The 27,515-nt window shown below is 39.6% G+C and overlaps 1 protein-coding gene across 2 annotated transcripts in view; it reads right to left on the bottom strand.

The window, feature by feature from the left end:
* The window catches only part of adcy9 (adenylate cyclase 9), a 32,849-nt gene extending 7,406 nt beyond the window's left edge, over positions 1-25,443 (bottom strand). For both annotated transcript variants that reach the window (XM_026198140.1, XM_026198141.1), the window contains exons 1-6: positions 22,314-25,443; positions 5,470-5,609; positions 5,255-5,362; positions 2,578-2,825; positions 2,388-2,490; positions 247-455 (exon numbers count right to left, since the gene is read on the bottom strand). In XM_026198140.1, the coding sequence (XP_026053925.1) occupies positions 247-455; positions 2,388-2,490; positions 2,578-2,825; positions 5,255-5,362; positions 5,470-5,609; positions 22,314-24,045 (2,540 nt within the window). In that variant the 5' untranslated portion in view covers positions 24,046-25,443. The remainder of the gene's footprint in view (positions 1-246; positions 456-2,387; positions 2,491-2,577; positions 2,826-5,254; positions 5,363-5,469; positions 5,610-22,313) is intronic.
* Between the last annotated feature and the right edge of the window lie 2,072 nt (positions 25,444-27,515).

Genomic DNA, 27,515 nt, shown 5'->3' with positions numbered 1-27,515 from the left:
CAATATAGTATGAAAAATGGATACTAATTCTGAGATTTGCAAATTACATCTCAGTGTTGAATTACTCTATATAATTTGTTCACTTTAATATGATTTAAATTATTAGTTTAATTATAATACATATCAAATTAGATACTTTATTTAAAGTATGAGTCACTCCACTTGAGCACTAGATGACTGCGAAAGTCATTCGATTTATTTGATCTAAGTATAACAGTACAGAAGAAACGATCACGTCCAGCTCACCGAACGGACAAAGCGAGAGAAACCAGCTCCAGCAGAGCGGCTGTGATGGCCAGACCCAGTGTGGCTGCCAGGGGCGTCTTCATGGTAACAAGGGGATGCAGGAAGCAGGCAATGGTCAGGGCCAGAAAAATGGCACAAGACAGCAGAACATCGAGCAGCGAGCTGAAGACTGGACTGGCAAACGTCTGCACCGGCACCTGATTCACCACCTGGAGGAAACACAGAGGTCATGATGTGATGACGCTGCACTTCTGTGAATAACCAGAAGAGGTCCATGCGTGATAGTGTTTAAGATCTACATACTCTGACAGGAGTGTGTGTGTGTGTACCAGGGTTTTATTATTTTAATATCACTGAGATACATTTATTTATAGTTATATAATACAGATACATATAATACAGATACACATAACAATTATATATATATATATATATATATATATATATATATATATATATATATATATATATATATATATATATATATATATATATATATATATATATATATATATATAATAAAAAAATACTGTATGTTGTTTTTTATATTAATTTGAAGATTGAATGTGAAATTATAGCAATGCAAGTTTATTTCCACAAATTTTAATGTTAGGTGGGATCAATCTCAGTTAATTTCTCAAAAAGTGTGTGATATATACATATATATATATATATATTAGGGGTGTAACGGTTCACAAAATTCACGGTTCGGTTCGATACGATACACTGATGTCACGGTTCGGTTCGGTTCGGTTCGATACGTTTTAAATACAGCAAAATGTAAAAACATCTCAACTTTTCAGAATGCCGCAAGCGCACCGCGGCTCATGTGACAAGAACTAACCAATCAGCTTCATCCTTTCCCGTAACAACGTTGAGAGCTCAGCCAAGATGAAGGATCAGCTGATCATAGTTGTATATGGATTGCAATTTTGAAATAAATTTAGTAGCAGAGCTACTGCAAGCGATTTTTAGAGCTGCAAATCCATTTATCCTTCGCTGAAATTTCCGCGTCTCATGGAGAGAGCACGTCATTGTTGCTTAGCAAAGACAGACGCCTCATGAGCGCTTCTGCCCGAGCGCTTTGGAAAGGAGGAGAAAGACGTGCTTAGCGTTTTCCATGCGTTTTTAGGCACGATATGTGAACGGCCCCTAAGGCGCTCGCTCACTCAGCACGCGCTGAAGGCTCGTTGCAAAATGTCGAATGCCTTTAACAGACCAGAAATATAAGATCCTAAAATAACCAACAGGTCTGGTGTTTGGGTTGGATTCCCTGTAAGCTATAGTGTCTAAATGCTGCAGGGATAGTTTGCTGCGTGCATGTTTCTCCTTTTTTTCGTCTTTTCCCAGATAGTACTGACGCATATATCCCAGATATTCCCGCTGGTGTTTTTTTTTTTTTTTTTGTAATCCCGCTGGTGTACCCTGTCATGTTGCAGATGCGACATACCGTTGTTTATTTATCCACCACTCTCTTGCCATCACCATTATAGCTTAAAGGGAATCCAAAGTGCACCCAAACACCAGACCTGTTGGTTATTGGAGGATCTTCTCATTTCTAGTCTGTTAAACGCATTGGCTATTTTGCAACGAGCCTTCAGCGTGTACTGAGTGAGCGAGCGCCTGCTGAGTAGCCTAACATAAACATATAAGATGGTGTTTTTTTCTTCTTCGGGAGTGTCAGGGGCGTTGCCTGTTACGTTGTTTGGGTTATTGGGCTACCTTGTTGAACGCATATCATTATATTTCTATCTCTCTCTTTTTTTTTTTTTTTTTTCAAATATAATTAATTACTCCAACGAACCGTTCGGTATACATAATGCGTACCGCGTACCGAACCGAAAGCGTCGTACCGAACGGTTCAATACGAATACGCGTATCGTTACACCCCTAATAAATATATATATATATATATATATATATATATATATATATATATATATATATATATATATATATATATATATATATATATATATATTTTATATCAATTTACAGCACTTTGTTGTGTTGTCATTTAGTCAATTTTAGTTTTTGTTATTGAAGTACACTGGTTTAACAAAATATATATATGCCTTGCCCATCAGCAGAAAGAAAACAACGTTTTATATGTTATGTTTTATTTTATTTCAGGTGTGTACCTGCTCCTGGTAGCTGGTACGGTAAGCGGACTCCAGAGATTTCTCCAGGAAGTTCAGACTCAGCTTGTTAATGGGCGGCTTGAAGAAGTAATCCTTCATCAGACTAAAACAAAGACAATATGTAGGAAACAAGGTGAAAATGAAGACTGAATTACAAAACTACTATTCAAACGAAACGTCTCTCACTCACCTGTCTTCCTTTATCACCTCCACAAACTGCACGTCACTTTTCCCCCGAAAGTTTTTGGAGCGCAGCGGGAGAATGGCTGAGTGGTCCATGCCACTGGCGCTGCCTCCTTCTGCGGCCAGACTCCCCACCCAGCTCCTGTTCTTCTCCTGGAGTTTGTCACACAGAGATGACTGGCTGACTTGTTTCCGCTCCTCACACAGAGGACTCAACAGGCCATTCAGGGTTTTAGGGCTACGACCTGCAGGAAACTGTGCAAAAGAAACAATTCTCTCAAAAGAGTCATTTGTTTGGGAATCAGACTAAAGTTCAAAAGATTCATCTGCTCAGAAATTGGACAATATTGGTTGTGATGTAGAGTTTTCATTATTAAAAGAAAAAAAGGAAAAAAAAAAAAGACTGGTTTTAATGCAGATCATTAGATGATCTACCTCATTTAGGAATCGGACAACACTGAAATGTTAAAATGTAGGTTTAGGATTTAGATTTCTCAAAAAGTACAAGTTCAAAAGAGTCATTTGTTTGGGAATCAGACTACACTGGCCACACTGTGTGAATTCGATTCGTTAAACATCTTCAAAAGTAGGGGTGTAAATTGGATGGTTCATCACGATACGATATCGATTCTCATACTCAGCGATATGATATTTGATACATAAAAAAACTACGACACGATTCGATAAAGAGGCATATCGATTGATTTATTGATATTATATTATAAAGCCATTTTAAATGATCATCAAAATTTTTATTACACAAATGCAACCATAATGTATAACACGAACATTTATGTGGAATTTTAACATCCTGTATCACAATTGTGGCATTCATAAAAAAATAAAATAACATTTTTTTAGTGTCAATCCTCATTGGGAAACCAATAAAACTAGATATTCCAGTTATAAGAAAAAATACATGAACGCGAAAAAATTGATATTAGATTTTTTCTTTTTTTTGGCTGCTACTATGGGCTCAGTGTTAAAAATAATTTCTACAGATAACAAAGTTACAAGCAGTTGCGGAAAATAAATACAGTAGAACAAAGACAAACTCAATAAACAGTGCTTTTCAGTTTTTTCAGTTTAAAATAAATTTACAGGTACATAAATGTAGTAATCAAATATAAAAAACTGCATAGTCTTCATTTAAATGAAATGTAGAATAATAATTATTGATGTTACAAAGGACATTTAGTCAGGAGCAGTGAGCACTACTTGACAGCATTAGGTTTATTATTAGTTTGCTTTCACTTTAAGAACAAAAGCACAGATCCAATATACTGATACATGTGTTTTCTTTCTCCACAGTTTACGTTAAGACACATATCTAACCGAATGTGTTTACAAGCATAGAGCTCAATTTACTACACGCGTGCTATATGCGTGTGCTTCAGATGTTTGTCTGTGCACAGAAAACGTTTCACTCAGCACCAGACAGTTTCATTAACTATCCTGAGCATCTTTCATGCTCATCTTTTGCCTTCGGGCCGATCTTATATCGAGTCCTGATACTCGAGTTTGAACGAGAATTCACACCTTGGCAGTAATGTATAGACAGACATTACATGGCAAAACAAAGATGCCTATTTATACTACAGATATTGATATTTTAAATGTGGCATTGATACAGTGTATCGTCAGACATTTGATCAATATAAACATCGTTAAACCCCTATTTAAAAGAATAATTCGTTTAGGAATTGAACTACCCTTGTCATGCTGTAGGTTCTTTTATTTATCAAACATAACTGACAGCACTGTATGTTCGATTCACTAAAAAGAGCCATTTTAAAAGACTCATTCATTGAGGAATCAGTTCTAATGCAGATTACTAAAAAGAACTTGCTCAAAAGAGTCATTTGTTTGCAAATCTGACTACACTGTCCAGACTGTGTGTTTTTGATTCACTAAAAAGAACTGATTCAAAAGATGAATTTGTTCAGGAATCAGACTAAAGTGGCTGCACTGTATGTTTTTGATGTGTCAAAAATAAATGTTCATAAGGTTAATTTGTTCAGGAATCAGACTACACTGTCTATTTTCGATTCAATAAAAAGAAACTGATCAAAACCAATTTGTCCAGGATTCGGTTCAGAGTCACACTGTATGCTTTTGAATCACTTAAAAGAAAATATTCTAAAGATGATTCACAAAAAAGAACCCGTTTAAAAGACCAATTCGCTCAGGATTCAGTTCTAATTTAGAACTGGCTCAACAGTAATAAAAAATAAAAATTGGACTACACTTCCCACGTCATTTGTTTTTCATTCACTAAAATAAAAAAATGGGTCAAAAGATTCACTTGTTCACGAACTGGACTGCATTGGTTGTGCTGTAGGCTGTTTGTAATTCACCAAAAAGAACCATGTGTCCAGTAAGCTGACTAATCAATCGAACTTTAATTGAACAGTATTTATTACGGCAAACAGCAGCGTTTTCGGCAAATTCACATCAAGTCTGCAAACTCCTTACGTTTACTTAGGACTAAAGATATATGGTATAAAACTTTAGCTGAAGTGTTGTACTCCCACTAATTACACCAACATTTCATAACATATTTAAACAAACAGCCACTAATGACAGCATTTCAGTATCTGCTCAAATGGAGTACACTGGGTTCTTGTGTTAAGGTGTGTGCACAATTACTGAGGCTTTTATAGTCATCATCATTAGTTTTGTACCTTGTTGCTGTTGGCTCTGTGTTCATCCTGGCAGCCGTTTCTAGATGCTTCATCTGCTACCGGACGGTCAATGACATCTACGGAGATGATACAGGATGTGCACGCAGGCTGCGGAGAGAAAGATGAGAAATGCACTGAAAACGGTGAGTAAATATTTTTTTATTTTATAACTTGTGTAACAAACCCAGCATTTGTGTGTGTGCGGAGGGCCATACCTTGCCGTGTGAGAGTGGTTCAGCGACGGCGCAGTGTGTGAGATCAGGCGTGTGTGTGTATGAGGACGGACTCAAACTGAGCTGGGAACAGCCACACTGAAAGCCCATCTTCCGTCCCGAGATCAGATACGTCTTTAAACCTGCAAACAAAAGACATGCATACAAAGTCTAAAATGTCTTTTTCCATCTACATATTTCCCAGCAGTCCTTAGAAAGCCCTTGTTCACTGACAAGCTGTGCAAAACCACGATCATATTTTGCGTATGTTTTGCACAGCTTGTCGGTGAACAACGGCTCGGTGTAGTTAATTCTGATGATCTGAGACTTACAGCTGATTAAATATGTAAGTAGTGCATTGCAACTTCCGCACAAAGCTACAGCTTAAAGCTACACGATTAATGGTTTGCAAGTGTAAAATGAACTGTAATTGGATAATCTTGTTTCCGCAAATCTACTTTCCCTGTGAGGGCAAACAAGGTCTGATCCAGCTCTTGATACGACACAGATACACAACAAGCGCTTGAAAGCACCCGAGCAGGTTTGTTTCAGCACTGATGTTTACATTAAACAACACTAAGCAAGGGGATGAGCGCTTCTGTTGTGCCAACACACACACACACACACACACTTTCAAGTGTCCGGTGGAGAGGCTCTGTTGTACCAATGGAGTAGAAAACAAACATAGAGCGATTACAGCAGGCCAGTATCAGCCTGTTCAAACATACGGCTCACGAGCGAACCGTGTTACGCTCATATATCATCTCCTCAAACACACACAAGTGTCAGCGATAACACTACTGCTGCGGGGAAATGCTTGTGCATATTAGACTACATTATATAGCCTGCGGGAACACTTTCTCAACGGCTTCTGAGAGACATGAAAGACATGTCTGAGAATAAACAGAGCCACACTCTCGGTCGTAACTGTTGTGAGAGAGCAGCCTAACAAACCCTCATAAACATGTTAGTATTACTAGTAATAATTTTATTAACAATAAATATAAAGTGAGATATATATATATGTTATTAACACTAGTATTATTTCCATAATGACCACAACTATTATTAGGAAAAAACAAACTAAAAATTGTTAACTTGGAAGAAAGCCAATGTAATCTTAATGCAATTATTTTTGGATGTGCAGATACAGTTCACGAACAAATGAGTCTGGTATTAAGATGCAACTTCAAAATGTGCCGAAATGATGTACTTTCCCATCAACAGCACATACTTCAGTGCAGAGCGCGAGTATGCAAACTAATATTCAGCCAGCCAAAATGAGCCACAAACACGGGGCCACTTCCGAACAAGCTCGGAGCCAAAGGACATACAGATCCGTACACACAAATCCAAACACAATGGGGCCGCGGAGGCCACATCAATGAGCCATTCATGAACGTCAAGTCCCTGTTAGCCTCTTTGTGCCTAGAGACACCGATTATTAAAGACCTGAGCCAAAGAGTTAATGAGCTTCTGGGTCAGAACCTGTCTGAGCTGGATGGCCATGTGGACCCGCTCCTCCCAAGAGATCCAGACTCAAGGAAGTCATAAATAGTCCTTTGACCTCGCAAACATGGGAACTGAAAGCAAGCTGGGATCAGGGGATATTCCTGCAGTACACGCAACCCCAGAGGCACTGCCGTCTTCCAGGAAACTGCTGTAAAGTAATTCATCATAGCTGGGAATCCCAGCCTGGGATTCAACCGTCAGGATCCCTGGACTAGAATTCCCATTCAAGCGCATTAGCATTGGTAAACACAAAGAAACAGATTCGTGAAAACTAGAGCTGCAACTAACGATTATTTTTTTCTGTGGACTAATCTAACGATAATTTTTTCGATAAGTCGATTACTCTAAAGATTATTTTTATTACAATAAATAATCTAATGTTGTTTATTTTTATTAGCTAATGAATCCTTTGGATAACTTTACAAAAAATATACAAGTACAACTTCTAATATAATATTTCAACCTTTATTCATTTTCAACCAATGCGTTGAAGTTTTTACAGTATACAAAAATAAAGAGGCAAAGAAAATTTTACTCTTATGGTAAATAAGAGTTTACGATAGCGTTTATAATTAAACCACAGTAGCCACAAATTTACAGTTGTCTGAGATGTCATGAAATGTTCTTACATCACAAACCATAAAATGTAGTCAGGGTTCTGTTATGGTTTAGCATGGTTTCCAGAGATCTGGAGCTAAGTGGTTTGTGACTGTTGTCTCGCGGCGCGCTGTCTTTTAAGGGGCCGTACACATATCGCGTCTTTTGCGTGCTCAAGTTCATATTTTCCAATGTAGTTGAGAGGTATGCGGGGTCAATGGAAGCGACGCGGTCGTGACGCGCATGCAAAAACAGGCACGTCTGCACCGCATCGAGTTAAAAACATCTCAACTTTTCAGAATGCCACAAGCGCACCGCAGGTCATGTGACAAGAACCAACCAATCAGCTTCATCCTTTCCCGTAACAACATTGAAAGCTCAGCTAAGATGAAGGAACTGCTGATCATAGCTGTATATGGATTGCCATGTTGAAATAAATTTAGTAGCAAGGCTACTGCAAGAGATTTTTAGAGCTGCAAATCCATTTATTCTTTGGTGAAATTTCTGTGTCTTCATGGAGAGAGCACGTCATGGTTGCTTAGCAACGGCAGACATCCCAGGGGCGCAACTGCCCGAGTGCTTTGGAAAGAAGGAGAAAGTGGTGCGAGTAGGGTTTTCCACACATTTTTAGGCGCGATATGTGTATGCCCCTAACGCGCATTCAAAACCCGCGCCAACAAAGACTTTATTTTATCCTTACGTCAGCTGCTCTGATACCAATAACTTGTAATCTTTCAAGAATATCAGAATCATGCAATCAGCAAGTCTGCGTTTATTAGACACTTAATATCACATCAGTTTGTACTTTTAGAATCGCCGAATCTGCTGCGGTCGTTCCATCACATCTGCAGCAGAGACCTGAAGTTGGTCACCAGATCACACGGTAACCAGTTAAACCGTAACACCGGAGAGCGCCAGGATGTTTTCCTCTAAGGTGCTCGTGCATCGCAGTTGTGCTGCCATGGTACACCATATCGGTTTTTCAAAGGGAACAAATGGCCTTTTATTTGGCCTCTGTTTGAAGTATTCCCATTCTTTTGATAACAGTGGTCTCAGTTTTTGTGATAGAAAGCAACTTTCTCCATTCCCAGTATGCCATTACGCGAGATGTAAACAGTGTGACGCGCCGTTGCAGCACTAGTGCAAACATTCCAGGGGGTGCGTCTACAGTTTATCCGTCTTGTAAAAACACAATGAACTTTCATCATAATAGAAGTCATTTCATACAGAAATCAAGATTTAGTTTTGAAGGGCTGTGGGAGGGTGAGAACCTAGCAACCTATTTTTTTTTTTTGTACATGAACTCAAAGGGAAAAGTAAGCGGAACTAAAGGCAGGTGCTTTGCTCTGATGCCATTTCCTCTCTAGCTGTATCTATTGATTTGCCATTGACAATAGAAACCATTTTGGGTTTACTGTGAGTTCAGTTGGAAACATTGTGAAGCAACATCATAAGTGATGTAAGTATATAATAAGACCACTTACAAAGCAAGTGTGAGTGTACCAAGCATAAATGTAAAAGATTAATGAAAGCATTTGTTCCTCAGCAGTTGTGTTATGCAGCACACAACCAACAACAACTGGCGAAGAAGTATTCAAGATAGGGATGCACCGAAATTTCGGCCACCGAAAATTTTCGGCCGAAAATGGCCTTTTCGGTTTTCGGCCGATAGACTTTTATCACCGAAACAACACGGCCGAAATGTTGTGATGACGCAAACAGAAACCGCGACCTGCACGTACACCTGCATAGCAAAGACCACGAGCTCCCCGCGACATTCACTTCACACCAGTGAGAACATTCTCTCTCTTCGTATTCCTTTATTTGCAGCACTAAAACGTCTCCTAACAAAGAGATTAAGACGGACCACGAAGTAAAAACAAAGAAAAGTACAGTCTTATAGAGTCTGTTAGCACACGTCTCACTGAGATCTTTTCGGATCCTCTGCACTTCATCGCGAATGTGCTTGATCCGCGTTATAATGACCATTACTTGGATGCGGAAATAAGGCAGCGCGCACGAGAAATGATCCAGGCCGCGCTGGATGCGGAGAACCCGCGTGGAGACGGAGAAGCGCCAAGCGCAGGAGACAGACCAGAGCGCAGAAAAAAAGACTGGTCTCTGCATCAGATGAGTGGCATGCACCATCGTTGTCTGATATGTTCAGTGGAATTCTGCAAGAAAGTGCCTCAAATAATAATAATACGTTGGCTATTTTGTTCTTATACACACACACAAACATGTATACATACATAATATCAGATTGTAGCCATATGCTAGATTTTCTGCTAGATTTCTGCTTTAATTTGATAAAAATGTTTATTTATGCCCTGGCCCTATTTAAATACACTCTCTCAAATATTTCTCAAATGTCAGGCAGATGACAAGCTCAACTGCTCAACAGCTAGATGGTTATCTGTCTGAAGTCCCCATCCCCAGAAGTGATAACAGTCTTGCCAACTGGAGAAGTAATGCACTTTCTAGTCCTACATAGAACAATTTCAAATGCACTTCACCTAAATGCACTTTGTTTTTATGAGAGAACTGTTCATTTTAAAACCTTTCTGCAGGCCAGTAGGCCTGTACATTATTATTAAATATACACATGAGTGGGATAAATTTTTAGTTAGAATTTTATTTTATACTGTGCATTGTTGCAATGTGCTTAATAAATATTTACATCATTTGTAATTATGTATTTTTATGTTTTTTTTTTTAATAAGTTATGTAACTGTAATTATCTTTGAAACTTTAATATTAATTTATGCAATTGCAATGTCTTAATTTTAGTAAAGTTAGTACACGGTCATAGCAATAAATGCAATGGTACTAATAATTGGCATAATTTATTTCGGTGTTTCGGTTTCGGTTTTCGGCCTTGGTTTTCTCTTTATCGGTTTTCGGTTTCGGCCAAGAATTTTCATTTCGGTGCATCCCTAATTCAAGACTTTAAATATTAATGGGATAGTTGATGTTTTCAAAAGTATCGATTTGGCATCGGTATCGGAAAAAAACCCAAACGATAACCAACCCTAGTCACATCTGTCATAGATAGGTTAAGGTGGGTATACGAGATGTTTCTTATGGATTAGGCCAATCGGATATCACAAGGTTAAACCTGCTCAACCACCAGGTGTCAAGTAGAGATGCAAGATATTGAAAAAAAAAACTCAGATTGCAATATTTTGTTTTTCTGCAATATATATTGCGATATGAAAATAATTACAAGATGACTTTAATTGCTCTATTTGGGAGATAAAAAAAAAATATCAGTGATTTTGTAGGTGAGTAAATCAGCATATAAAATAAACAACAAGCATAGACAAGTATAACAGAACAAAGATACAAATGAAATAATTTTCCAGCCTCCTGCTGCTCCTGGAGACCTCCCAGCAGTACACATTTTGAATGTCTGTTTAATGTGACGAGTCAATTTTCAGTTTTGAAACCTCCACTTATAACCTTATGGTTTGAGTCAAATGCTTTTACTGACTTACCTAATGAGAGATAAAAAAAAAAGTAGACATGGGAATCTAAATTATGTCTTCATAATTGACTAACTAACAATCTAAGGGGAATTTCAAACGAAAAGTACTACTAAAGTGTAGAATATAAAATATTTTAACTCTGACAAGATCTTAATATATCAGCTTAATTTTTTACTGCAAGTGCACTTATCTTTACTCTAAGCTGCTATCAATCACTGCTTCACTGTCACACTCTCCTAGTTTTTAGTGTTCTTTTCCACGGAAGACCAAAGATAAGTCTGGTCTTGTCAGGGCAGGATGCCCATGGCAGGTCAGGTACAAGAGATTGAGAGACTGCCTCTTTACATGGACTGACTGTGACATTCCTCATGAGCATCCGAAGTCTCCAGAGTCAATCCCTTCGTATTACTCCATTCACTGCAGAAGTGAAAGGAGGAAGAACAGGGACCCTCCGGAAAATGAACTTACTAGGTCAAAGTAATCTAATTCTCCATTTCATCCAATTAGTCTAGTCTTTGTAATATATTAATCCCTAGATACGGCTTCAGTTCTTACTTCAGCACATACAGGATTTTCTGGCAACCCGCCTGCCCGAAAGTTTAATACTTAAGGGTTAGGGGTTTGTTCCAATCCCTAACGATTAAATATGAGAAATAGTTTGCCCTAAGAAGCACCCTTCTGAAGGTCATACAATTTTACTACAGTTCTTCTGAGCATCTTAATAGTGAGGTCTGTACTGTTAAACGACTGCAGCAAGCTTGCCCTACATTCACTTCCTGTCACATGACCTTTGACCCAAGCAACTGTGGCCCTACTGACCCAAGCAACACATGCCCCTACTGAACTCCAAGAGAGGCAACTTTACGCATCTAGTGCCTGGGTTTATCCCAAAACATATTTTGGCTGACGTAAAGACCCAGTGGAAATTTAACAAGCTAACCAGTGCAATGCAATGACGACCTGTCCCTTACTCTCAATGTGTCTCTTCCTCTGAAAGACGGTAGTAACTTACTCCCACTCTCTCTCTTCCTCTCCTGGCTAACCACAATGTTTCCACTCGTTCTGCCAACCTCCGTAGTGCAGACAAAAACAGAGGGAAGGGAGAGCAGAGAGGAACAAAAGATGAAGAGTTGATAAAGTAGTAAAATCGAACGGACTAGGTCAGTGTGTTAAGCATTAAATGACTTTGTTTTGGCCTGGAATTGGTTGGGTTTCGTCTCACAAAGCCTGATAAAGTCACGTTCTGAGCTGAATGGAAAAGATGCTCGTCGGCTCTGGGCCAGATGTTTTCACGCTGTTTCCTGTTTGCTCATCTTTGGTTTTCTCTTTATGAATGTGCCTCAGCCTTTTCCACTCATCCATTAGCCCCGTTCTTTCTTCTTTCTGACTTCCTGTCTCTGGCTCTCTTTCCACATGTGTGTCTTCTGTGAACTGTGTCCTTGCTGTTCTGCTGATAATTCTGTTTCCATTTCTCTCACTTTCTCAGAGATGGGCGGGGAATTACGAGAAGAGTAGAAGAGGTCCAGTGAGGTTTCTGATGACACCATATTAGGACACAGTGATGAGCACAAGAATACTGCTCAAATCCCACCCTCCCCACTCGCTCTCTCGCTCAATTCAATTTAAAACTTTATTGGAATGACAAATTTGTTTTGTATTGCCAATGCAATGACATTTAAACAAAAACAAAACAAGATAAGCTATGAAATATTAAAGTACAAGCCACAATAATAATTGTGCTGTGCAAATTAATTTACTAAATCTAGGAGAGTCAAGCATGTATTGAATGAGGTCCACTTATAATCTTATCAAGATTTTTCCATAAACAATTTAGAAGCAATATGTTATTTTTCTGTCCTGTCTTTGACCCCCTCAGCTGAACGCTCTCTTTGAATAGGCGTGCTGTGCACCCACTAAAATGACTGACTAATTTTTGTGTTGTGACATTACTGTCAGATCTAATATAGTCGGTGAAGCATGGTCTTTTAGTTTCAATCTTTCTAAAAATCCTGCATTGAATTGTGCCTCGTTTGTAAACAAATCGGTGATCAAATTAAATGAACAAAAAGACTGAGTTCTTCAAACCAAGTTTATCGTTTGGTTTCTGCGTAGACCTGTGTTTGCCGCTCTCATTGAATGAATCGGTGAGAAGGGGCTAAACAGGCGACCCGCACCAAGATCAAAACCGACTGCCTCCATCTCAATCAATCTCTGCTGCTCCAAAAGTGCCTCCTGCTGGCAGAGATTGAATCTGGCTTTTCAATAAACATATTTTGCTTGTTATCAGAAATAATCTACTCAAGTGAATTTAGATTCCTTAGTTCATGACCTCTTTAAAAGCAAGTGGCAGGACAAAGACATCCAAAGAAGTTCAGTTGATGAATTTAAAGTTTAGCATACTAGACATACTTTGATGTCGTTGCTGTTTTCGGTTTATAGGTACAGAAGCGGTTGTGGTTGAATGTTTGGTTACGACACTGAAATGAGGCCAGGGAGTGCAAAGGGGGTCCCTTTCTCTTTTCCATCTCACTCATTCTCCTTGGTGTCAAGCACACAGCATGACGCACGGGGGAGCGAGCTGCGTCACACTGACACACACAGAGTTACAGCAATGTCCCTCAGAAGAACAGTGACCAAAATCGATGAGACTATTTCTTTTCATATCTCTCCCTTGGAAAAGCACACAACGGCACAACAGTTTGCTGAATCACTGATACATTAAACTGTATCCTTTCCCAAGAGTACATTATCATCTAATAGCATAATTGGGCATTCTGCCTCGCGGTCTCATTTCTCTCTCTCACACACACACATTAATATCTGATAAACACCCCAGGAAGCCACTCTGAAAGTGAGAGTTGAAACTACAGAAGTGCAACACCTATGTTTCACAAACTTGTGCATATCTCTCACCCCATGTTCACTGATTAAATATTTAGGGACCTTTACATTTATGCATTAGGCAGATGCTTTTATCCAAAGTGATTTGTACTGCATTCAAATCTCAGTACTCTCAGCTGTTTAACACATTTTAAATGGAGATTCACTTTGCAGTATATCAAAAAAAAAAAAAAAAAAAAAATTCTATTCAAAAATCACTGATCAAATGAGAACACATCATAAACGTCTTCTGTTTTTATTTAGAGCTAATGATAATAATAATCCAACACCATACCACCAAAAAAAAAACAGCAACAACAACAACATCTAAATAAATTGGTTAGATTAATTAGTTAACGGTAAGTTTCTCAACTATAAATAATGAAAAAAACTGTATTGGACATTACTTGTCATTACATGGTGGTAATACAGTTTTTGGAAGTGAATAACCTTTCATTGACATTCCCTTAACTCTCTGCATTACATTTCACATTTTGTGTGTTTTAGGTGAAATAAAAGTTTATTCTTAGTTTTTTCTTATCAGTTGTGTACATTAGGGTTGTATGTTACATCTTATGTTGTTAAATTATTGTTTATTGCATTTTCCAGTTTCGTGTGTTACCATGATGGGGTTTAGTGTTTGTGTGAATGACACCATGAACTTCTATATTCATCATGTGACTTTCTCATCACCACCTGCTTTCGGTGGTTATCAGTGTTTTTCAAAGGTACAAAGCTAATTTCAATACTTCAAAAGGCTGTTTATATTCAGTTAAAGAAATTACTGTTAATGTAAATTTAAGTAAAATTCATTACAGTGTTTTCACTTCAAATTTTTCTGTGTAAGCCAATAAAACGAAATTAAAATATAAAGTAGTCCATCAGGTTGCAGATTTCAGCATGTAGCCTAATTCTTCTCTCCAATTTGCACTACAAAAGCTCATCTGTGGGAAAGCTGTGTCACCTTCACACAATGCATTGCAGTTAACCATCCCTATCCCATGTGCTGGCTTTGCCCTGACCAGGTATGCAAGCACATGTATATGCGTGTGATCCCACGGTACATGCTCGGGCTCTTGCTTTTAAAAACACGCTCACACAAACAGCTTTATGTGTCACCGCTGGGAATCAGCTATACCAGATCTGATGCTGGAGCCCTGTGTATGTGGGCAGGTGTGTCGACGTGCAAACGTGTAACGCATGTCATGCACCTCGCACTGAAGGTCACAGTGTTTGTGTGTGGAGAGATTAGTGATCTGCAGTCAGAGTCAACGTCCTATAGCAGCAAATGTGTAATGCATACATTACAAAAATTAAAATTGAGATAGCACACACAGACATGCTATTTAAAGGCTATTTATATATACACATTTTAATAAAAAGGGGTGACCCCAAATATTCGACGATTCAATGCTTTGATTCGAGAAGTCTGATTCGACTAGCGATCTCACAGTCGAATATTCACAGGGCATTATGATTATGCCATTTTGACTATATGGGGGAGCTCAAATGTCTGATTTCACAAAGAACTACTGGTTTTCTCCCAATAAGTTAATATACAGCCTATTCGGTTGTTAAGTGATGACGTAAGAAGCGCTGTTTCCGGGTCCAAGCCTCAACTCACTTCACTTGAGAATACAACCTCAGCAGCCGTTTATGAGCACTGTTTATTGATATTAATCATTTAAGCTAAACGCTTTCAAACTTACGGTATACACTACAGTGTATACAGTGTAAGGGAAGTTGTGGCCTAATGGTTAGAGGGTTGGACTCCCAATCGAAGGGTTGTGGGTTCTAGTCTCGGACCGGATGGAATTGTGGGTGGGGGGAGTGCATGTACAGCTCTCTCTCCACCTTTAATACCACGACTTAGGTGCCCTTGAGCAAGGCATCGAACCCCCAACTGCTCCCCGGGCGCCGCAGCATAAATGGCTGTGTGTGTGTGCACTTCGGATGGGTTAAATGCAGAGCACAAATTCTGAGTATGGGTCACCATCCTTGGCTGAATGTCACTTTCACTCTACAGTCTCCGTGCTCACAGCGTCCCAAACACAAATAATTTTTATATATTTTTTTTTATATTTATATGTTCATTGTCTGCCTATCTGGGACTTCGGTATGGAGTTAAAGGTTAAGATTATAACTTTTTCGCTAGTATTCTATCACATTGTGAGTTTATATTAGCACCTTTTGTTGTTTTCTCGTGGTAACTGATAGAGCGTTTGGACACGGAAGCGCTGCTACGTGACGTCAGACTTAACAAGCGAATTATGATAAAGCTGTTAATAGGAATCTAAAAAGAAAGAAGCTTCCAAAAACTTTTAAAGTGCGTGAACAAATCCAACCACCCCTATGGATTTTTGTTTCACTTTCCACGCAGATATGTTCATGTGCATTCGGGGTCTTTTTGCAGATAGCCTGTAAGTCTTAATATTAATGTTAATGTTGTCTAAATAACGAAGCATATTCTTCATTAAATTATGAGTTTAATCCCATTGATTAAAAACGTTCTATAAAATTCTCACTCTATTGGTCATTTTCAGCGCACAGCTCAAAACAGAAATGCAGAACATTAATAACTTCTGTCATATAGGCTAACTTTATAATGAAAGCACTATTGTAAAAATTGTGAATAGTTAAGGTTTCGCTGACGTAGTGTTAACTATCTTTTAATCAAAACATAAAAACATTATTTACCCTGTTTGTATTTGCGAGGCATTTGTTAAACATTTTCCCTGTGTGGCTGTCGGATGTCTGACGCGACTCAATGCATTTTGCCCCGTCCCCAAACATATGATTCGAATATCAGTCGAGTATCAGCAAGATTCAAAAATTCCGATTCGACTATGAAAATCCGTAGTCAGGGACACCCCTTATACACATACACACAAAAAGATATTTAAGTATCCTATATTGTTTTTTGAAAGAAATTATAACTTTCATATCTTCAACAAAGGCATAAATGAGAGCGTAGAGCACTATGTGCTGAATCAAACCCCATTCTGACTTGAATTTATCATTTATAGGATCATTTAGCATATGACTCTCTCACCGCGCATGCTCCATACAACACACTTTCACACACACACCCACACCATGACTCTGACCTCTGGCTACAGGAAGGTGTCTTATCTAAGTAATTCCCTGACCTGTTCACACTAACGCAAGGCCAAAGCCTGGCAAACACACAAAACCAACCAGCTGTGTCAACACACACTCACAGTGCTGCGGCGATCTAAAAGCGGAGCGCAAGAGAAAGAAAAACGAAAATGTCTGGAGCTGAAATATGCCGTCAGTTTCGGAGCAAGAGTTTGCGGACATGCCAGGGCATGATTCTCCAGAAAAAAAGGAAGATTTTTTAGATTAGTCAAGAACAGGTCATGACATCACCTGACAAGACTGTTACTCCAAATCACAGTCAAGAGCTTCAGCTCAAGGCAGATGAGAATCTTAAAACATGAGACGTGTGTGTGTGTAACTCAAAGATTTTTTTGGGGAGCAAAAATGTGCATTGTCTGTTGTCAATAGTGTATCGATATGTAAAGTATAGCTCACACAGTAGTCGCTTTTAAATCAAGCAGCTTTTTGTTGCTCCATGTGGCGAACTTGAACTGAACTGGTTGCAAAATCTGTGCAGAGAAATACAACGCCTTCACATGAAAATCCAGAAGGTGTGTGAATCCTTACTGAAATAACTGGATTTCACCCGCAAGCAACTCTAAATGTGACCACAACTTTAGTCTTACACCTCGTCTACACCAGACACGAGCAGTGCGACACGACAAAATTACAACAGAATCTGTTCTAATCAGTGATGCGGTCTAGAGACAAATCCCTTACAGAAAACATACTTTATGACGTACTGACACAAAGTTCAAATGTTACACCGGATCTACACCAAAAAAAAAAAAAAAAAAAAAAAAGATTTTTTTTTTTTTTCTATTGATTCATTGAAACAAAGTGCCAAAGGAACAGATTCGTTATGAATTAAACTAGAATGTTTTTTTTTTTTTTTTGTATGTTGCATTCATTCCTGTTCACTAGCGTAAGCTTGCAGCTTAAAAATGAAAATATGACTGAAAATGTCAATTCTAAATATTAATAAATATTATAACAGTACATTTTAAAAAAACACTACAAGAATGCTGGCGCTAAGACATAATTTGGATGATTTTGAACAAAATTTGATTTGATATGTAACATTACATTTATGTATTTGGCAGACACTCATCCAAAGAGACTTACACTGCATTCAAGGTACACATTTTTATCAGGAAATCGAACCAATGACCTTGGTGTTGCTTGCATCATGCTCTACTGCTACAGGATCGCATGAACTTACAGAGATCGCATGGGGATGCCACTCACTGAATTAAACATTCAATGTAATAAAGTCATGTAGTAAAGAAAAGAGCAATTTCCCGGTCCAGTTGCGCTCTCTCCTCCTTTCTCATGGTTTTCTTGTCTGGCCTCCTGTCTAAAAGGCAAAAAAGCCTAAAAATATATTCAAAAACAGTCAGCAATATATAGCAAGCTGGTTTTCTATTCCAAACAGCTTCTATACAAAGAACAAACTCATTTTGGGAAAGACGAGCCAGCTGTGTGTTTACTTGATTTCAAATTGGTGCCAAAAATGTCTTTTACACCTCATAAATTACAACCAAGACATAATGGATGTCCTTAATGGATGGCTGTGTGTATCCGCACCCGCATACATGTGTTTTGTGGCTGAAGTTTCTCGACTGACTGGACAAACCTGTCCATCTGAACCAGACTCATGAGCTCAGATTAACAGCGAGGCACCAGAAAGAGAGGAATGAGGACGGACAACATGACATTAGCATTCAATGACTGCAGCTTCAACTCTGTGCCCTCAATGTATACACAGAGAGTATATGTACATGACACAAAAACATGACGGTTTACACCTCTTTAAGACGAAATGGAGGAAGGGAATTTCTTTCCCATATTAAGAGCTTGTCATCTATATCTCCTGGCACAAGTGGGTCTAAGTGTGTGAGCAGGGTTGGGCTCCTTATCTGCAAGAACACACTTCAATCTGCTCCACCAACACAACTTACACTGGGAGTATGGCTGACTCATAAGCTCTACTACAAAAAAAAAAAAAAACATATACAGACTGCAATATGGGCCATTCAAGAAAACTTTACATTTTAAAAATTAAATCTTGATTAAAACTTATGGGTGAAATGACGTTCAACTGTCATTCAGGGTAACAGAGATATTTATATAATGAAATAACATACTTATTCTAACCTGTGCTTGTTAAAATATATAAAAGAATAAGTAATCATACAAAACTACTATATTTTCAATTATTAATATATTGTTGAAACTTGTTAATAAATTGGTAAACAAAGGGTTTGAAATTTGAAGGAAGAGTGGCTGTCAAAGATGGGTAAGAATTAAAAAAATATATTATTTTGGAGCACTACTTTTTTTTTTAACACGTAACTGTACGACTTATTTCATACACCAGACTTTACAGAGTTAAAGTTAAATGTCCATCCTAAAGCTTTCAAACATGCAAGGGCAGCAGTAAATGTTTAAAGATTTGTAGTTCTTAACTTAACGGCCAAATAAAAAGCACTTTAAAATCAATGCGAAAGTGAAGAAAATGTGAATACTGCAGAGTCCTGAATGTGCTTTCTCCATGAATTTCAAACCGGACTCTCCCAGCATCCTTAAAATACATCTTAGTCTTTCTTATGGATGTGTTGACCACGGACAGATCTGTGTCCCACAGGGCCCCTGACTAACATCAGACAACTTAAAAAAAGTGCAACAGACAGGAGGAAATAAACACCCATGTAATTGGCTAGTAATTAAACTCAATGTTCTGCAGTGATAATTGACCAGCTCTGTTTGCTTCACAGCGGCACAACAGACTATAACTGAATTACGCACATGCAAATATGAAAAGCATACACTACAATTCAAAAGCTTGAGGTCAGTCAAAATTTAATTTGTCAAAATGAAGACATTTATTATGATACACCTGATTTCTATTTCAAATATTTTCCCTATTTAGCAAAGAATCCTGAAAAAAAAAGAAAACACCAAACTGTTATAAACATGGATTATAATAAGTGTTACTCAAAGCAGCAGATCATCATATTAGAATGATTTATGAAGGATCATGTGACACTGAAGACTGGAGGAATGATGCTTTTCATCACAGGAATAAATTACGTTTTGAAATATATTCAAATAAAATATTTTTTCTTTTTAATTGTAATTATATTTCACATTATGATATTTTTTCTGTATTTTTGATCAGATAAATGCAGCCTTGATGAGCATAATAGACTGCCCAAAACTTACTATTAAACCCAAAAATTACACTACACATAAAATGCATAAACATTGTCCAAAATATCTTGATGCTGTTGACATTGGAGCCTGAGTCACACAGACAGCAAACTGCAGAAACAAAGGCAGTCTGCAATTTGCCATGAATAATTGTGAGAAAAAAACAGCAATATGCAGCAATATTATCAAATTAATAATAATAATAATAATGATGATGATAATACTTATTATTATTGGTATCATGGGCCTCTAACCATACTAAAAACACTTTCACAGCTTGTGTTGAGTCTGTCTGAAAACCGAACACACACATTTAAGGCTGTGCAGTGGGGTCAGACCACAGCCAGGTACCGTCCAGGGAAAACGCTGGAAATAGAAACGCTCGCGGTGAGACAGACAGTGACGCATCTCTCACACATCTGAGCTACTAGCGTGTCATTGTTCGCACCCACTGGAATCAGACGGTCACTCGGGGTGACAAGACTGGCAGCGGGGCAAAGGGCCATTTGCGAGAACGCCCGGTAACTTCATTACAACTTTACGGTACAGAACAATCTACTTTGAGCTTGAGATACACCTGAACTGGAATGGACTTCAACAGATGTGCAAAATTAGCAACCACCAATTGACTTCATCATCAGTGAAGAACCAATCTGAACATGCTAAAACAAATACAAGACGGAGAACATAAAGATGAGACAAGGGGTTTACAGACACGGTCATGATTCATTGTCATTAGTCGATCACTATAGCGGTCTGAAGTGATAACGAGATGATAAAGAGGGAGGAGATCTAGAGAGGTTCAGTCCGGGAGCAAGATCAGGGTTCAGATTAAGGACAGAGGACCGAGAGAAGGAGAAAGAGAAAACAGAGACCTCTGCTTGTGTCTGTCACTAAGACTTTAAATCAACAGCTCTGCTGGATGCGGCCGTTCATACAGCCAGAAAGCAGAAGCGTGAATGTCAAAGGGAGGCCACAATAAAAGAGCTACAACAGCAATACAATAGAGCTACAGATGGACAACAACAAGCCTTCAATGACACGAGGCTACAGTTAAGATAGCCAAAACAACATTGTATGGGTCAAAATTATTGATTTTTCTTATATGCCAAAAAATCATTAGGATATAAAGTAAAGATCATGTTCCATGAAGATATTTAGCAAATTTCCTACTGTAAATATCTCAAAGCTTAATTTTTGTTTAGTAATATGCATCGCTAAGAATTCATTTGGACAACTTTAAAAGGTGATTTTCGTAATTTTTTTTTTTTGAACCCTCAGATTCCAGATTTTTTTTCAATAGTAATAGTTTTCTCAATTTAGTAGCAATGAAAGTGAAAAAGATCTGTAGCCAAGGTCAAAAATCAATGGTATATTTATTACCAACTCTAATTTTAATAGTTTTTTTTTAATCTATGATAATATTTGATTTGAATATAAAATATGGTAATTTTCATGCTTATAATTTAAAATGATAATTACACTTCAGGTAATTAAACTGAACTCAAAACAAACTGGTTTAAACTACAAAACAAAGCTGCTTTTTTAGTGTAATTTTGGAGCCCTTTATACAGACTTTTCCAGTTTTTTTTTTTATTTCCAGATAAGTTAACTATATCATATGAGAATGCAATAAAACTAGAGAAGAGTTGCAGCCCTTTGTACAGAGTTCTGAGAGGACGTGTGTTCAGGGTGCACCATAAAAAGGCTCATCTTTCTCCAGCTTCACCATCATCACTGCAAAGCTTGGTTACAAGAGTCAGCAGAACACCACTAACATATCAAAGCAAGCATTTAGTAAATAACTGACATATACAGTGAAGTCCAAAAGTCTGACAATAAGGGACTTAAAATTTAATTTATACCTGAAAAAATAAAGAGCTTTAAGATTTAGAAGAATGCAAAGGAAGTGTAAAGAAATATTTGGGATATTTACGTAAATGTGTGGCATCATGCCGACTAGCTCTGCTGTCATTTAAAGCAAAAGACAATCATGTTCAAACAATCATGTAATCTGATAAATTACTCATGTCTTACCTTTCAGCTGATCAGTAACACTGTGCCCGACACGCTCCATCACTCGCCCGTCCTCCCTCTCGTAGCGGTCATCCAGAAAACTTGCTGTGACCTCCGACAGGTGCACCTTTCCCGCCACGCCCAGCTGCTCCATAAGATTGGCCAAGTTGACATCATTGGACCACACGTCAAACTTAAAGCGCTTCATTCCCAGAATACCGCAGAGCACGGTGCCGGTGTGCACGCCGACACGCATGTCCACGGTCTCGGACATCTCCTGGCAGAACTGCTCGATGGCCTGGATCATCCCGAGCCCCATTTCCACACAGCAGTACGCGTGATCGGGGAGCGGCTCGGGGCAGCCCGCCACGCAATAGTAGCAATCCCCGAGAGTGCTGATCTTCTCGCAGTGGGTCAACTCGCACAGACGGTCAAATCGGCCGAAGAGGTCATTAAGCAATCCCACCAGTGCAGGGGCGGACTTGTTGGCACTCATTTTGGTGAATCCCACGATGTCTGCAAAGAGGATGCTCACCGGCTCCATGCTCTTCATGTTAAAGGGCCTGAAAATTATTTGCCCGCGAGGGATTGAGTTCTTCTTACGCTTGTTGCTTTTGGGACTGGACGAGTTCGCGGTTGATGCGCCGTTGACGGAGCAGGCACCGACGCTGTATCGTTTCCCAGAGCTCTCGCTTTCCTCGTCTCCTTGCTTCATGAGCTCGTCCGCCACCAGCCGCGGCATCACGGAGTGGATCATACGCTCCTTCAGCGCCTTCTCCACCTCCAGGTCCTTCCCGTGCATGATCGCTTGACCCACCTTGAGAAAGGTACTCCGAGAGCGCACTTCGGACATGATGAATATGTGGATGCCGATGATATGCGCGCACAGGTGAAGCAGGACTTTACCCGGGCCAAGCCAGCTCAAATCTGACCTTCCATAGCTACCATCCATCTCAGCTAGTTGTAGCCAACCTAAAGCCTCATAGAGGACAGAATACAGCAGGCCGAGAAGCACCGACACATACAGGGGCAAGTGCAACACACTGTACAGCAAAAGCAGCACCTCCATACAAAGTGAGAACGTCCCAACAGGTGATATACATGGAGCATTATGAGACTCATTGCCTAGTTTTTGGAGATCAAAATGGGCAAACTGAGCAGTTTGTGTTTGAGGTGCCAAGGTGATCCCAAACATGATCACTGTAAGTAGAAAGGACGTGTGGTTGTAGTAACGTGCATACGGCCTTGAGAACGTAAACCAGAGGAGGAGGAGGCACAGTACAAGAAACCCCACTGTGGGGACCAAGAAATGTGTAGGGTCACATCTGGCGCTATTGATCCCAAAGTATATCCCCCACAGGAGCGCGGCGGTTGCCAGGTAAAACAGGATGTAGCGGAATCTCCTCTGCATCTGCGGGAAGCAGCGTTCCCTGCACGCCTCCTCCAGGATGGACGAGTTAAACTTGGGGTCCCAGCACTGTGCGGCAGATCTCTCAAACAGCGGTGGGACTCTCCTCGGACTGCTCCGGTGAGTCATCATAGCCCTGGGAACGCCCAAGTCCCCCGAGCTGCAGCTTGACGAGATACTGTATTTGCAAGGTTTGGAGGAGCCCATGACGACCGTCTCGCCTTCTTGGTCTGGACCCACCTGTTGATTACGGCTGTCAGTTATCGACAACGTAACTGCTTCGCCTTCGCTATCGCACCTCACCTCGGTCTCGTGCAGTGGCTGGTGCTGCTCTGGCAATGTCATTGCGGGACGACAATTATTGACTTTTAATTATCACATTACACCTACTGCTGACAGAGTACAGAGGAAGTGGCACTTGACATGGATTGGTGCGAGTAACAAAAAGCACAGTGTGTTTGTGAAAAGAGTCCAGGCAGAAGTAACTTCCAAGTGCATTCACTATGAGGACGGACTGTCTTGGACTCTTGAGCAGCTTCTTATCTGTGCTGGGATTACGTCAGCACTCAGATTCCATTATATTCTATGGCTCAGTGGCGCGTGAACGCGCATGTGTGTACTTTTGCTCTGTGAGCGTGGACGAGACTGAGGCACTGTCATCCGATAGATCCTGCTTTTCAGAGCACATCTTTTGAACTCAAGACCGGAGCAAGTATGTAGCGATTAAACAAAACAAAAAATACATTTAAAAGATAACATAGTTAACATGGGGTGTACTGAAACGCTTCTAAAAGAGTTTTTTAATCCAGTCGACACTGTCCCTCAAACACCCTCTCCAATGCTCGACAATGTTTGAATTTACTTTCCCTTTCCAAATGACATGCAAACGTAATATGAGTTTATATCTCATATTTCCAGATAATGCCGGATTTCACTCATCTCTTGTACTCGGTTTCGGTGTAATGTCAGTTTGAAGTCAGCAAACACCAAACGTAACGGTTGATGTTTTGAAAGAGTGTTAACGTTACTTGTATAAAAAATAAAATAAAAAGTTTCTGAGAAAGAAAAACACTTTGTTTAACATGCGCCACCGTTACCTTTATACGGTCAAAAAAAACTGAAAATTGATTCAACAATCTCTAAAGATGTTTTCCATCAGGTTCTGACATCACGGAGAAGCGAGAGTCGTCCTAATATTCCCTTAACCGAGGGGAAAATAACTGCCGGAGACGGTGAGACGTGAAAGCTGTCCGTGTTTTTCCGTTAAAACTCGAGGCAGAACCCGTTCCTGCCTGCCCCGTCGAGGGTCAGAAGACGGCCTGTTTCCATGGAGGAGCCCCGTCCTTTCCTGAACACCCGCTGCGGGTGTCAACCGTGAGTCCTCCAGCTCTCAAAGCGCGTTTAAACACCTCACGCTCGCGCTGACGTCGAGACAACTTCAAACGACATCAGCCGCTCGCGTGCGTCTCTGCCAACTCCAGAAGACCACTAACACTTAGGACCTCAACTCACAAGAAGAAGAAGAAGAAGAAGAAGAAAATACTGGTGACATCGAGGCACTCGGTCAAGTCAAAGTGTGCTGAGGGAAAGTATATCCCTGTTTGTGTGCATTCCCTTTTAACCACTCACGCGGAGGTAACTTAATCTCAGATCATGTCAATGTAAATGACGAAAGTTGTGTTTGTTTTCCTCCCCCGGGCCTCAAGTGGTTGGCTCGCACTGGCAGTTCAGAGAAAGATCGGGCTCTCGCTCTCCTTTGCTTAAAATCCCACGCCAACGCTCCTGCGTTATCCGCCTCTTAATCCGCACTTCGTCCGTTTAGCGTTCCTCCAAAACTCCGTTCAAGTGCGCTCTTCTCATGGGCAGGCTCGTGCCAGTCGAGCACGGCGCCGCTGTGCCGCGTCGCGTGCTCTCGGTTCTCCTCGGCGGTGAGAGCCGGTTCTGGTTGGCGGTCTTACCCTGGCGCTGCGCTCGCCAGCAGCTCCACCATGTTCTGAGCACGCTCTCGGAGAAGATGGTTGTGGGTGGACGGCGGGGCGCACAGCTCGACTACAGTGTTGAAACCAAACACGGGGGAGACGCTGGGGAGCGCGCACGCAGGGATCTTCGACGACGGCGCGCACGCATGAGAACGACTTCGCTCTCAAGTTTGACTGATGCTCTCTTGGCAGGGAGTCCACGTGATGTCATCAAGAGAGCAGGTACGTTCAGTAAAATCATGGCACTGTTTGTTCTCGGAGTAATTCATAACTGTTATATAAGCAGGTCGGTACAGAATTATAGAATTAAAAAGCAAAGAAACAGGAGAGTTTGAGTACTAAAAGCTCAATATTTAGGCTATGTAAATTATTAATGTTTGTTTGTTTGTATTTTATTTTGTTCTTTCCGAAAGGTGGGGTCAAATCTTCATTTATCGATTAACTAACCCTATAAAGGTGTGTGTGTGTTTGTACACACACACACACACACATATATATATATATATATATATATATATATATATATATATATATATGCTGTATACTGTATATAAATAGACACACTATTTTTTGTATATTAAATATTTATATATAAAATAAATTATATGAATATATATACACATGTAAATAATTTCTAAATACTGTATGTGAGTGTTTATATATACTTAATAAATATACACAGTATGCACACACATGTAAACAAACTTTTATTTTGTAAACGATTAATCGTTTGACAGCACATATACATATATATTAGTGGTGGGCCGTTATCTGCGTTACGTGAGACTCTTATCGGGCGATAAAAAAAATATCGCCGTTAAACTATTCTCAAAGTTGGGTTGGGAGCTGGGTCTATACTACGCGAGCTATGATGACTTTCACCTTGATATTTTAGCTCGGAGGTAAACCTAGCCGAATCTGTAGGGGACGAGAACGAGTCTTTAAACCTGTGTGTATGCCTACTGTGAAATTACCACTTCAAACGTGACATGCTAACATGGATGCAGCTAAGATACTTAAGGAATTTTTTATTTTTTTAAGAAGCTTCCCAATGGAAAACTCAAGACGCACTCCTGTTTCACACATAATCCGTCTGCAGTGCGTATGCAGTCGGTGTGCGTTTTGTATGTGGTGCAGAAGCAGCACGGACTCATACTCATTGTGCTTTTTCACACAGGACGCATTTGCAGTCCGCTCCTCGGTACGTAAACGATCGCTGCACTGCTGCAAATGCACCGCTCCTGGAACGCATTGACGGACCGCAACCGCGTGAACGCTGGAATCCGTTAACATGGGTGCGTAAAAAAAATACGAAAACGCATACGCACTGCAGACGGAGTATGTGTGAAACAGGCGTAAGGTTGTTTGCACCTTGTGCAATTAGTTAACAGCTTCCTCAAGCAGTTTGTGATGTATTTTGGAAACAGGAGTTGAGCCCCCGGTCTAATGCACCAACTGGCTTGAGAAACCCGTTCTCAAAGACTTAACGTTACTTTTAGTCTTTCTTTTATTTGGATAGCACACATTCTGAATCCCTTCGTCAGAATTCAAATGAGCCATTTTAATCCAGATTAATTCCAAGATTACAGTGAGATTAATCTAGATTAAAAAATTATATATATAATTCTTTACACACACATATACTAGTGTGTGTGATACTTGCAAATATATGGAATTTAATAAATACATATTTTGTAATTTTCCGGCCTGGAAAAGTCACAAAATAATAAAATCTTTAAAAAGTAATGGAAATTCTAATAATGAATATAAATATTTTTTATTATTTCAGACCATAGAATATTTTTCTGAATAGTAAATTCTGCTTGTAAGTGGAAA

This window comes from Carassius auratus, chromosome 22 (assembly GCF_003368295.1).
Source record: "Carassius auratus strain Wakin chromosome 22, ASM336829v1, whole genome shotgun sequence".
NCBI classification, from domain to species: domain Eukaryota; kingdom Metazoa; phylum Chordata; class Actinopteri; order Cypriniformes; family Cyprinidae; genus Carassius; species Carassius auratus.
This window is presented reverse-complemented; position numbering and strand designations above follow the sequence as displayed.